Source organism: Hylaeus volcanicus, chromosome 6 (assembly GCF_026283585.1).
Source record: "Hylaeus volcanicus isolate JK05 chromosome 6, UHH_iyHylVolc1.0_haploid, whole genome shotgun sequence".
Classification (NCBI taxonomy): domain Eukaryota; kingdom Metazoa; phylum Arthropoda; class Insecta; order Hymenoptera; family Colletidae; genus Hylaeus; species Hylaeus volcanicus.
Genome location: NC_071981.1, coordinates 17,861,922 through 17,875,322, shown reverse-complemented (window position 1 = coordinate 17,875,322; position 13,401 = coordinate 17,861,922). Strand labels below are relative to the sequence as shown.

The 13,401-nt window shown below is 36.2% G+C and overlaps 1 protein-coding gene across 4 annotated transcripts; it reads right to left on the bottom strand.

Moving 5' to 3' along the window:
- Positions 1–493: 493 nt before the first annotated feature.
- Positions 494–7,476, bottom strand: LOC128879102 (uncharacterized). Of its 4 annotated transcripts, none has more exons than XM_054127947.1 (4): positions 7,336–7,476; positions 4,109–4,163; positions 1,499–1,657; positions 494–828 (listed from the first exon to the last, which is right to left on the bottom strand). In XM_054127947.1, exons 2-4 carry the CDS (start codon positions 4,151–4,153, stop codon positions 643–645), a joined length of 390 nt encoding a protein of 129 aa, XP_053983922.1. In that variant the 5' UTR covers positions 4,154–4,163; positions 7,336–7,476; the 3' UTR covers positions 494–642. The 4 variants fall into 4 exon arrangements, with proteins under 4 accessions (XP_053983922.1, XP_053983924.1, XP_053983925.1 ...); XM_054127949.1 differs by lacking the exon at positions 7,336–7,476 and adding an exon at positions 4,508–4,550; XM_054127950.1 differs by lacking the exon at positions 7,336–7,476 and adding an exon at positions 4,494–4,535.
- Between the last annotated feature and the right edge of the window lie 5,925 nt (positions 7,477–13,401).

The window sequence follows — 13,401 nt, the reverse complement described above, 5'->3', positions numbered from 1 at the left end:
GAGCGCGATCGTTGCTTAATTTATGTGCAATAATAACGATTATAACTTTCACTGGCCTTACGTTAGAGGGGAACTATCGCACATTCCAGAAAAACATTTCGATACAGTTTCTATATTACGCTCTTGAAAAGCTGTAAATACTATTTGTACTTTCTCGTCCAATATTTGCTCGAAAAAATATTTCAGGAAAAATATTCTTTGGAAAAAAGGTACTCGTACGTTTGCGATTCTGAAAACTCTAAACTATTCGTATCCGACACAATTCCCAAGATATACTAGAGCAATAAATAGTTGTACATTGATTATTATACAATATTAATTATCAATTTAATAAAATCTGTGGTTCTGGTCATTATATTAAAATTAGTTCGTTTATAAATAATTATGAAACGAATTAAAGCATGTTCGTCTATTTAATTTCGTATCCAAACTTCAAAACTGTTTTTGTTTATGACGATGGATCTGATAAAATTATTAAAAAATTCCTCTTAACTCCTCTTTGGCAGTATATATTTATATTTACTTTTTTTTTTAATTAAACGTCCGCCAGCTTGTTATCGCGGAATGTGATTGCACTGATTGAGAACGAATGACGTTTGTGCGGTTCGTGGTATATTACTTAAAAATAATGTTTTTTTATTTTTAGGCCTCCCCTCGGAACGTGAGAAACGCGTCCACGAGGAATATTGCCCCCTCGATTATGCTGATGGATCCTTTAGCGAGTCCTGTGTCGCGGAACGAGCTCCTGTACATGTTCTGGAAGAGTTCGATGTTCAAAGCGCCAGCAACGATGAACAGGGCGCAGCCAATCAGAGCGAAAAAGAGATCCTGCGAAAATGAAATTTTCGTGAGTTATCTTCTAATTACACTAGATAAAACACATTATTGTCAGATTCGAAATAGATCTGATTTGAATTAAGAAAGAATTTTCGTTCAAGTAGCCTTATTTGAAACCTTATGTAACAGAATAGTGCCCCTTCGCGCGCGTGAGGTTGCAGCTACCGCGCACGGAGGATTGCCTATCGCTAGGGGTACCAATTTAGAATTAGCAGAACGTAAAGGTCGATTCGGACTATACGACACGGACTGTCATGTTCCTTCAACGACACGTACCGGCACCGACACGACAAAACATTAAAACACGCATTTTAATGGAACTATTCACACTATTCCCGTTGACGGAACGTTCAGGTCGGTGTCTGTTAAGTGTGAATAGTTTCATTGAAACGCGTGTTTTAATGTTTTGTCGTGTCGGTGCCGGTACGCGTCGTTGCAGGAACGTGACGGTCCGTGCAGACCTTAACTCTGGTTGGTCTGCAAACGTTTAGGTGTTATTACATACATAATAAACAATATTCTTGCTAATCATTCTCAATTTTTTAACACTCATGCTTTACACTTTAATTGAGATAGCGATCATGTCGAATCTAATATATGAAAGAGAACGTGGTATATAGCGAACACACTTAATTTGATGTCTAATTCGCTCGATACGTACCACGCGACGATTAACTGGCGTTCCCATTAGGCTACCAGCGAATAATCCCACGAGAATAATTAGATAACCGCCAAAGGTACCCATCGTGATCATTGCAGTGTGCACAACTCCGGCTTTGAAGGAATGGTAATGCAGTCCTATGAGGACGCATACTATTAGCTGAAATTAGTTATAAAAAATATTTATTAGATACAAACGTGTGATTTTGCTGCCACGCAGCGTTATTAGAAACTTTGTCTAATAGTGCCCCTTCGCGCGCGTGAGGTTGCAACTGGGGTGTACGGAGGGTTGCCTATCGCTAGGCGATCCAAATTAGAATTAGCAGAAGAGAATTTTTTAAATGAATTAAATTACAATCTCGTTTCTTATAATAACTAAAACCCGCCTAATCGAACGATTTGATCACTCAAAGGAAAATAGAACATTTCATTTACGAATGACTAATAAACTTTTATTCCAAGAACATAACTGGATGAGTAAATGCTCCAGTCCTTGCTTAGGCGATAACGCTATCTTTGACACACGCGCATGCTTGATGTATCTGAATATATTCATCGGAGAGACAAATTATTGTATGCCTGACTCATTCGCATCTGTGATACTCTATCATAAAACTTAAAGAATCAGAATGACTGCAAAACATGCTATCAAAATGATAAATTTAATCGAAAGTGAGTAAACGTGCACCGTTATCGATAGACAACTTCTCCGAACAGCCATGTATTCTTTTTAATAACATTTAATTACTCGACACAGTACTCGTCAAATAGGGTACACACTATTTTGCAATTCTCCAAGAATATATCATTTCGAGTCGGTTTACGTGTGACTTGTTGCTCACAATTAACGTTACAAAATTGTTGAAGCATAAAAATAGTGGTTTCCCTAAATAGGAATGCTAGCAGCGCGAAACTGGGCCGTCGGAACAAGTACAGCGACTCCATCGATGTAACCATAAATAACGCATTAACATTCACCTATTGCGTTCCAGTTACGAACTTCAATCTATTTCGAGGAAATGGTTAGGAAGTTTTGACTACGAATCCAGTCCATTCCTCGACGTATCGATCATACAGACACCAGTTATGGGCAGAAAGTATTCTTCCATCATGTTTAATGTTATTAACATTCATAACACGTTAAGAGCACGAGCCAGCGCTCTCTTCGCCACGATACGCGCGGCATTGTTAATTAATTGTCTACTAACGTTACGTTACGTCAAGCTACCAAGTTTGTTATCTGATTCATAGTGCATTCCTCGGGGGAACAATAGTTTGTCTGATTGAGTGACCATCAGTTGATCACATTATGACAAACGTTGCAATAAAAAATGTTATTGTGAACACACGGTTCAAATTTCAAGCCAATGGGATACCTAGTTTCCGAGAATAGTTATCCACCGGTATGAAAAAACCGGTTTCGAGAGAAACGCGTTTAAAGTTTAGGGTGGACTAGCTGGAGCGTCACGGTACGCTCAACAAAAAAAATTATACCTTTCGTGATATTGCCTAGTTCCCTTATATTTTAGGACAGAAATTTTAAAATGCTACACTTTAAGAAAATGCAAGGTGGTATCGAATTTTTTGGAAACTGGAAACATGGCGTTCCTCCTAAACACGAATCGAAAGGAATGTTTACTTTTCTCAGAAACTTAAGAAACTTTTCCTTTGTTACAAGTCTTTGAATATTGATGAGCATAGATCATTTTTGAAGAATTCTTAGTCTAAATATTCTAACTCATTGGCACAAACGTGTGTACGCCTCAGGCAATTATCACTAAGCGCAGTTCTCAGGTTCTGCAAGATGTACACACTGATTTTCCAATTTTTGTAAGTGCAAAATTACAAATATATTTCAAATTCAGCAATATTTGCTCGCTGTTGATAAGTACGCAGAAGACACACCTGCCTTTCCGTTATTCCATACTATTGATAATAATTATCATAGTCAGATAAAGAATACTCAAAGTAAATCCTATTCTCATAAATATTAATAACCTTAATTTTGAAATCAAATATTAGCACAGCGAAGATAAAAGAAGCAAATTGTTTGAAGTCATCGCTGAAAATAGGAGGACTAAAGAATGGTCGATTTTCAAGATCACAATGGATTGTGCGCGTGTCTATAGAATCCTAACTTGGATAGTGATTGTCTTCCTGTCTGAGGTGCGACCCTAACAAGAAGAGAATCTCTCACGTAGCAATCACCAGCTATTATGTCATTTTCCATTCTGGTAGACTAGCTGGTGAAGGCGTTCGTGTTCAGTTTACCCAATTTGTTCATCAGATTTCGACGTTTGGTGCTAGTTTATCTCACTCTCCAGAGAAGCGTGACATGGACACCAACAAACAGAGTAAAATTATTCTTGGCTCGATCCGAGAAAATTGTCAACAAGATAAGTTACCATAATGATTGAACAACTGAACTGAAAATTGAACAACTTGAGTCGTTACGACTTTGAATTTTATGAGACTAACGACTATCGAATGTTAATTCTTGTTAATTATTTAATATTGACGACTGAGTATTTATAGAACGATAAAACGCTTAATATTGACTGCACAATAACGTAAATATAATGGTAATTTTGGCAGTTGTTGTACTACTTACCAGTTCTAAGAACTTGATGATAGAGAGTCTCGTGAGAGAAGCCATTTTCGTTTATCTGTAAAACAAAAAAGAGTAATAAATATCGCAGTTAAATTTAAATAAAAGCATAAAGGTCCATTTATTGTTTAAGAAATTAGCCTTAGAAAAATAGTCATTTAAATTTGTCACTTAATATTTGAATATCGAGAAAACACGATCAGAAAGAAATATCAAAAATAGTTTCCGCAAAGTATCAACATCTGACGATCATATACTTCAATATTTTCAAATATCCTACACGTTTTTACCATAATACAAATTTAAATATTCCAGTCTAAATTCCAATCGTTTATCGAGTAACTCGCATTACTCGTATCTGTCTATTTTAGAAACACTTTCGTCCCACCGTGTTTGTCTTACTTTCGCTGCTATGTTTCCAGTGCAAACAGCGGACGATTACTCACGGCGCTAGTTTGATTCACTTTATTTATATGAATCAAATTGCAAACAATGCATAATGTGACTGGTAAGAGACTTGACGCAATCTGCGCGCGGTTCTTTTAATAGACGTGTGCGATCATCGACGAGATCAACATTATTTACGAATCTATAAAATAATAACTCAGAAATTCTTGATCAGAAAATTATTACAGAAAATTCAACAACATTTCTAAGCATACAAATTATTTAAATACCCGTGAATCGTTCAGAGTGATACTTATTTTGGTTTTATAATTCAGATCGCAACTTGTATTTATTCGTTATTCGACATTTTGTATCTGAATAAAAATTCTCAATCAAACGGTGACCTCGCGATGCAATAAGACCTGACGCATGCACCAATGCAAATAAACGTTTCTACAAATTATATACTTTTTAAAAGCGTCTTTATTGAGATTTTGATGATTTTTGATATGTTTATGGTCGATTATTTGGTATGATGAAGAGGGCAGTCTTAGACAGATGAGATCATTAACAATTGTTACGCGTTCCATTTGGAACACAGCAAAACTTCGTCGTGGTGAATCCCAACGACAACAATAACCACTCACTGGCGCTATATTTAGATATTTATGAGATGACACAAGAATTGTAATATCTATGGTGACCGTAACCTAATTTTCACGTTTCAGATTATTCGTGGTCTCGTTCCCTCGTTCATCACCGCAAGACAATCATTTTATACAGAATGAAATATTGAACATTCAAATATTATATTACGACAAACTATAGAGAATTAAAAGTCGAGTTTTCGAATCATTACAAGAGTTATTCTAATGTCAAACAGATATGAATCTTTTAAATCAATTAAGTCATCACCATCGAAGAATTAGCGAACCATTTATTAATTTTTCCGTTCTGTAAAAGATCACCCTAAACAATGTATATTGCTTGCCAACTATTTGGAGCAAGTTAGAACAATACCTCCTAACGTTTCTTTCTGTTAGATTAATGCATTTCGTGGAAAATTTACACTGAAAATACTTGGTGTAGTTGGGTCAGTGGAGCGACCATCATTTGCGTTGGCCATGTGATGCCAAAAATGGGCAGAATGACTGGTAAATATAATTCCACCTGACTCGAATGTCATCATCGAACAGCAATGAACAACATTGCGCAAAAGAGTCGTCTTATCCAAAAATTGATCGTAATTGTTAGAGCCAGGCATATATTTTAATATTATCAAATTTTGAAACAAAAGATAATCGATAGCAGAGCATAAATTCTTAGATATGCAAAGCATACGTAGGAGAATATTTTCATAGTTTACGAAGGCAGGCACGAAACTTCACAGAAAGATCAGCTTACAAAACACTGTAGTGCTGTGTTCTCGATAACTCCCCCGTAATCTCCAAAAATAGAGAATGGAACGATACATGGCCAGACCATTCTACTGCTACATCGTCATGTTTGTTTACACGGTCGTCATTATAGAAAAATAGCAGAGAAAATGATGTAAAACAAGAAAAGAAAATTTGGCGCGACCATGTCACCTGCAAATTCAGGACTCGAAAGAAAGGTATACTTTCACGCGTGCAGTCATTGACCGTGCCGGAAAGCCTTGGCTCAGTTCTTAAAATTTCTCTCTACGTAACGTCTTACTATTACTATAATACTTCATCCTCGATTGTAAGAATGCAGTGAAATTTTTGTTTTCGATTCATTTTAAAATGTAATATGCGTTGTCGTATGAGTACAAGCATGATTTCTTTACACTGTAGCTCAAAAATATAATAATAAATCTTGCAAGATCTCAACATTATCGAAATATAAACGCAGAATCTTATCTGTCTCGGTGCTTATTTCTTCGTACGCTTTAATCTCGTTGTATTACTCATGCTACACCGGTGATTAATTATGAAAATGTAAGTTGCAATTCTCTATGAATGAATTATACATATGTGTACATGTGCATCCTAAGTCACACTAATTAAGATAACTGCCGGTATAGTCATAGAATTTACGCATGAATGGAGATCGTTCAGACTAGAAGCTTACTCATCCTACCTGTTTATTCATTCTCATCTTACAAGAATTTTAAGCTGCGTTATCACGCGATGGTCGAGAGTGAAATTGATGCTGTTTCGCTTGAAATACATTTAATTTATTGCGTGCTCATAAAGGTTAGCCAAACGAAAATTCTACTTTTTCACTTCCATTAACTTCCTTTACAATTTCTGTTTATTCTATCATTTTCCTATTTATATTTCCTTTCGATTGCAACATTCAATTAGAAGAAAGTATGAGAAGAATTCAGTCACTTTCCACGAAGGTTATCAAAGTTAACGACGCCCGATTAAGATAAAATCCTGACACACAAGGTCCTCGTTGCAATCTAAAATACACACAACCAACGAAAAACACTGCTGGAGTCAATGCTTTAAAATCACAACGAAAATATTAAATAGCTAAACATATAATAAATTATACTTATTTATATCACTTTTCTCAATTTGCCAAGCGATACAAGTTTCTTATATTACTTTTACTGCTTGTCACAATGCTTACTTTTTGTAACCATCTTTCTTAATTATTTACCAAGATATTCAATTAACAAATAAACGTCATTATTATGAAATATATTAACAAATGTTCCAAGGAGCGAACGTTACATTAGTATGTATCCTTATTCCATTTTCAGCGCCGGTTACGTTAAATTCTAGTTTGTTTACATATATAATTTGAATACTTTGTGCAAGCGTTGTCAAATTAATATTGATCCACTTGTTTACCGAAGACCGACTTACATGATAAACTTGTTGGTTTCGTGACACTGCGCGTAGATGTTCACAAGACGATGGTTTAGCAACGACTGGTGCCGAAGACTGAACGCGTATTGTAAAGGAGTGACGCCGAGCTCCGATTTTTACGACTAACCGAAACAGAGCTACGTTTACGCATTCCCTTAAGGTGATTCCACACTTGCTGCTGTACAGCTAACCCCTCCCTTTGCACAATAGTCTTTTCATACGAGTGTTAATATAAGGGATCTCTAAAAATAAAAAGGAAAAGAAAAATTCTAAAAAAGTGCATTCCCTCTTTTTTTTGTACAAAAGAAACTTTTTTGTTGTGCTCTTTCCAATCGGAAATTTTGGGCATTGTATAATTAATTGAAGACAGAAAATCTGGATCTCAAAGAGTTGATTAATAAAATCAGGCGTTTGTAAGATAACGTTTCAAAATTAACATTTTTACGTCTCGAGACTCGTATCGACTTGACACAATTCCATTTGTAACAGTTGTATCGCAATTGAAATTTCTCTACATAACATTTCGAATTAAATTTATTATGATTCTAGTCTCGTGATTCATTAACTCGGCGCAGTTTGACTTTTAATACTTGTGTCGTAATTGAAAATTTCGTTACAGTTGTACGTTGTACAAGGCACGCTGAAAATATTATCGATTATGTTTGCGTGACTCACGCGTATTATTCGTTTCATTTTTGGCCGTCGCATATCTCAAATACCTATTCAAACATCTGCGCACTTGATGCTATAGTGAGAGCCTAGAGTAATCACAGCTGAATCTAAGTCACGATTTTTACGAATTCTATTACCGAGGAACTTTACACCGAGTCTACGCCCTCGCGAGTGACATCATTACACTGATTGCACGATGACGTCATATCGTGTCACTCGGATACAAAATTCACATACTTAAGTGGAATTTATAGCAGCGAACTCCAAGAACATGCGTATTGCATCACATTCCTTAATAGATATTACCTATGTCGGCATGAAGAAAACGTCATAGTCGTGGCATGTATAGTAATCGAGTAGTCAAGTTTTCCACGAAATGATACATTTACGGATTTATACAGTTTTGATCCCATTAATTTAAAACTTTTCAATCGATATACAAAAAGTTTTTATTCGGAAAGTGATAGTGAAAGAACTACTTTTACATTATTCCATTAATTAATACTATTAACATGGCATTGTATTAAATATTCTACGACTGATGCAAATAGTCACATTGCTAGATATAAAAGTAAGATTTATATAACGATTAAAAAATTTGTATGTATATTTTCAATGCACATTTTTCTGAAAATTCTACTTCTTACTGTATTCTAACAGCGATCGATCTTGACCAAAAGAATATAACAAAGGTATTAACATTCTTTATAAAAGTGAAACGGCATGTGGTTAAGTGTCTCCATGTCCTCCATGTGGTCAATCGATATTATTTAATACATAATTACTAACTGCATCACTCCTAGTAGCGTAATTCATTCATTAATTGCATAGCAAATGAGCTGCGGTTTATAATTTATACGTATAGCTTGATTGTAGAGTATGAAACTATTACATATTTACGGGAATAATGGAGTATGAAAATACGAGTATGTAAGTTGGATTCTTTGCAAAGATATTCTCTAAATTCAGATTAGTTCCAATTTCGATTGTTTTTGAATAAGGAATTTTCGGTACTGTTAGTTTCAATACCACCTACTAGAGACGCTGTAATCTTGTTCCGTTCTCATTCGATAACGTTGAATGTAGCTCCGAAATGGTAAGGGTAAGTCCCTGAATTATCAAGAGCACCCAGAGTTTGAATTAGATACTCACAGATGTCGCGCAAAGTTTCTATGGTCGTCGAAGCAGCGAATGTTTATGAACATTGTTTAATTTAATTCGAAGCGTTACATTACATGAATCACTTGAAATTCATGCATGGGCCTCGTCATCTTTACGTGTCTTATATAATTATAACAGTCTACGAAGCAGCAATATAAAATTACAGGTTCTTCGTCCACGTTCTAAAAGTAACGATACACTTTACATTTTACTTTTTTATAGATGGCGGAGTAATTGGTAACGCAATTGAAAAATTGAAAGCATTTGTGGTTTTTGCCTCACAATACTAATTGTCCGTGATATCGATGTCAAGGAAGGGAATTCTTCTAAACCGGGTATTGGGTCCAGTTTACCGCGCTCATTCTTCTCTTTACTTTCATGCTTGTTAACCTTTTCTCGAGACTCACTGATGTCGGTATCAGCACTCGAGTCGGAAACTCGCAAATCGTTCGATGCATCGTCGATACTTCCTTGTTCTTTGCTCTAAAAAAGATAAATAAATACATTTAAAAAGGAACCAGCTCGCATGTAAACGTGGAGAAAAATTCTTTTTTTCAATCCATAATCGATCACATCTTTCGACGTACCCAACGCCAGTAGTCGAATAGAATCCAACCCTGTATGAGATAAATAAGCATGCAGAAGATCGATAACAAGCACATGATAAAATTGTGGATAAAAACAGGATGCCTCAACAGCTCTTCATCGGTGACTTCATCGAGATTTACGTGTATATCGATGTGCTTCATTTCCATTATTCCTGCCAATAGCATTAAAAATGCCGCGGTGAAGCAACCAATGAGAACCTGTAGTTGTTCGAAGCATCTAATTTTAATTAGTTAAATTGAAGAGTTTTGGAATCACTATTTATTTAACGAATATATGTTAATATACATCGCTTCATCTTATGCTGAATTAACATGTTAAAAAGTTACTGACGATTATGGGCCTTCTCTCGCATATCTTCGTGACAAGCCACAAAACTGCAAACACGACGCTGAAAACCATACAAATCGGATAGACGTAAAAAATTGGGTTTCTTTCTTCGGGTAACGTGGGAATGGATTCGTCTTCTTTACGAATTTTCTTGATCACGAAATGATGAACGTGGTGGAATATTTCCATGGCCAGACTAATCATCTACAGAAATTTCCTAAAGTTATCAAAGAATTTAGAGAAACAAAATTTCTGTCTGATGAAAAGTGTTACAACAGCAGCGTGACTGGTGCGTGGTCGTTTCGCTTAACGTTCGCGTTGTAAAACGCTCGAGAAACCGGAACAAACGTAATCAAACACCGAAGCACGTCGTTCTCGGTGTAGTCTGAACTGATAAAGAAAACAGAAATTGGCTCCTGACACGCGCGTTTACGCAATACAATTTGATGCATGTCGAGATCTCGTGTCCGATTACATAATAAAACCGACGGAACCCCTTGCAATTCTTAGGTCGTCATTGAATCATCCGGGTATTGTTTCGCTAAATCGTTTCAAGTGACAGTGACGCGTTATACTTTCACGTCGTCTGCGACAAAATGGAATTTGGTGGCGCCATATAAACATAGATATTTTTTTCAAAATCTCATATTTCACAGAGTTAATAAAACAACTTTCATGAGATAAGAGATACTATCATCACCCAAAGTTATAATTCAAAAACTACAAGGAAACCTTCATAATCATTATTAACAATTAATGCATAAATCTCAGTTTCATAGATTACAGAGAATTTTATATTTGCTATAAAAGCTGAAATTTATGCATTAATTGTCGATGAAGTTTGTAAGTTCGTTAATTGGGTCACTGTAATCGCGATGATACCAACCAGTGTCTCCAATTTGCTTCCTGCTGAATACTACAAACGCAGATCTAAATAATTAGCGACACGCGACTAGGGAAATTTGATCGGTTACAACGTTAATCAGCGAGAAGAAGGAAGGACCTGAGTCGTCAGAAAATATTTGTGTTATTGGGAGAAATGCGACCGCGTTTCATAAATATTTACGCATTCCTCGGTCATGTAGTTTTATTCGAGTTTTCGCGACACTCTTTTCTGACACGAAATTTCTTTGGAGAAATGAAAACGGCGTTAATGCAAATAAATCTAAATGGCATAATTACTTTCAATCAAAAGAATTGACAGAATTAAGGTAACATTAAATAACCTTCAAATAAAAAAATATGGCACCGTGTGAATTAAATACAAGTTTTTTGAATTGAAATATAAAATATTCCTTTTATATCATATTAATGAAAGAAGAACATAATTCATATTAACAATTTCGTTATCACTGTGTAATTACTTACGAACTGAAAAATATGCAAGCCAGCATGAACAACATGAGAAAGATTCGGGTTCCTCTGGAATTTTTCTTTACCAGTATGATAAATACTAGCAATTTTTGCCTTCTCGCGGAGTTTCTTCAACTCGAAATCATTGTCATCTTCGTTTTCTCTATTCTCATACGGCTCTTCAGAGGCCATTGAACCTCCGTTTTAAGGATTAAATAAATTACTAAAACGTGAAGTCGTACACGTTTCAAAATTCTGAGCAATCGCACAGAGAAAGTGTCGATAATTTGCTACATTCGTTTGATCCTTCAACATTACAAACATCACTTGTAGACTGTTGTGGTCCAAAAAAAATTGTACATAGTTTAACATGTGTATTTCGCACTGTGTCCCCAAGTAAACAATCCTAGGCATTCTGGACCACTTTCCTCGACATTTATCTTTCCTACAAGTTTCTAATGGCTTTTGGGGTCCTTCATTCGTATCTCCTGCACTCAAGGAACAACGTTTCTCACTTCGTTTTAACTATAGATTACCCTTTGCACTCGATATGGTAATAATTACAAACAAAAGCAACACTTTCCCCAATTTTCGTCTTTTTTCGGGCAATGTGGCGTCGGAGGAAAAACGAACGACTTGGTTCGCGTTTCTGTGCCGGACATTGCGCAAGGCACGCACTCGAATGGATTGATGCCTATTACGAGGCGGCATAAGGCGTTCGCTTTCATTAAGGAAAGTGTTTCTGCTTCGAAGAAGGCCCATAAAGGGCCGTTGGTCGTCGCGCTTCGCTTTTCGTTGTCGCTCTCGTTCGTCCGTTAATCGTCTCGACGCTTTCGAAATATACACATTTAGCGTTGCCACCGCTGAACAAATTTCTAAAAGATGATTCAAGCCTCTGGGAATCCGTGATCGTAATGGCGATCCAATTACGAACATAACGAAAAGGAAAGTGTGGGAAGAACTGTGAATAATCGAGCTTTACAAATTTTTGGACAGAGAAGGGTTTTGTTTACACCTGTATTTACAATTCAGTCCATTATTTCTGAGGTGTTTCGAGTCCATTTCTCTTATCGGTTCTGTTACTTGCATCGATTTCTGTTGACTTTTCCTTGATCCATGAATTGGTACAAAATTGCTCCTTCTAAACAATGCAATTTTGCTTCAAAGCATTGCGCATTCTTCAAAATAAATTACTTCGTGCAAAGAACGTTTCCGACAATTGCGAAACAACCAGTATTTATTACTTGCTCGCCTTATTAAAAAATACAGTATCGTTGCGCAATCCTCGTAACTTATGTGCACACTGGTGCCTGGAGAAAAAACAGTATTTTTTTAATTCATTACGGCGCGGTTAGCCTTCCATCGGCTTCTAGGGTAAGAAACGCGGGGATTTACCGTAATTGTGGCTCATCAGTGGCGCCACGGTTCCTTTCTCCACCATCTGGATAACCTTGACGCGATCCTATTCCACACAGAAAAGTTCGATTTGATTTTTCCATCGACGTTTCCGACAGCTGGTCGCGTAAAAGAAACATTTTGTGATTTGTCATTTTTTAACCGTTTTTTTTTAAACAGAAACATTTTCTCTTGGTTCTTACTCCGAGACGGATGGACCAATTAGATTGAAACTTCCCGCATCTGAAAGAGCATTTGCCATTTGGTCCTATAACAAAACATTTGTCCTTGTCTTATTTTTTACCACTTTATATCACTTTTTATCGCAAAAAGCGTACTATTTCACGTATGTTTGACCTGAAACCGATGAAATCGATGAAACCCCTTACATTTTGCTGTCGGAGAGGTTTTCGCAATGATCACAGATGCAAAAATTTATGAATTTCTGTATTGTTTACAACTATTGTTATCGCAAAATTCCTATTATATGATGTAACTCGGTGAGGAAATTACCGAGCGCGATAATAGATGAATTCGTGATGTTCC

What these genes read in the sequence shown, in the direction of transcription:
- LOC128879102 (XM_054127947.1), bottom strand. Translation starts at nt 4,153, where the DNA reads ATGGCTTCTCTCACGAGACTCTCTATCATCAAGTTCTTAGAACTG. An exon ending in TCATCAAGTTCTTAGAACTG is followed by an intron (nt 1,658 to 4,108) that starts GTAAGTAGTACA and finishes AACTAATTTCAG; the next exon opens with CTAATAGTATGCGTCCTCAT. An exon ending in CGCCAGTTAATCGTCGCGTG is followed by an intron (nt 829 to 1,498) that starts GTACGTATCGAG and finishes TCATTTTCGCAG; the next exon opens with GATCTCTTTTTCGCTCTGAT.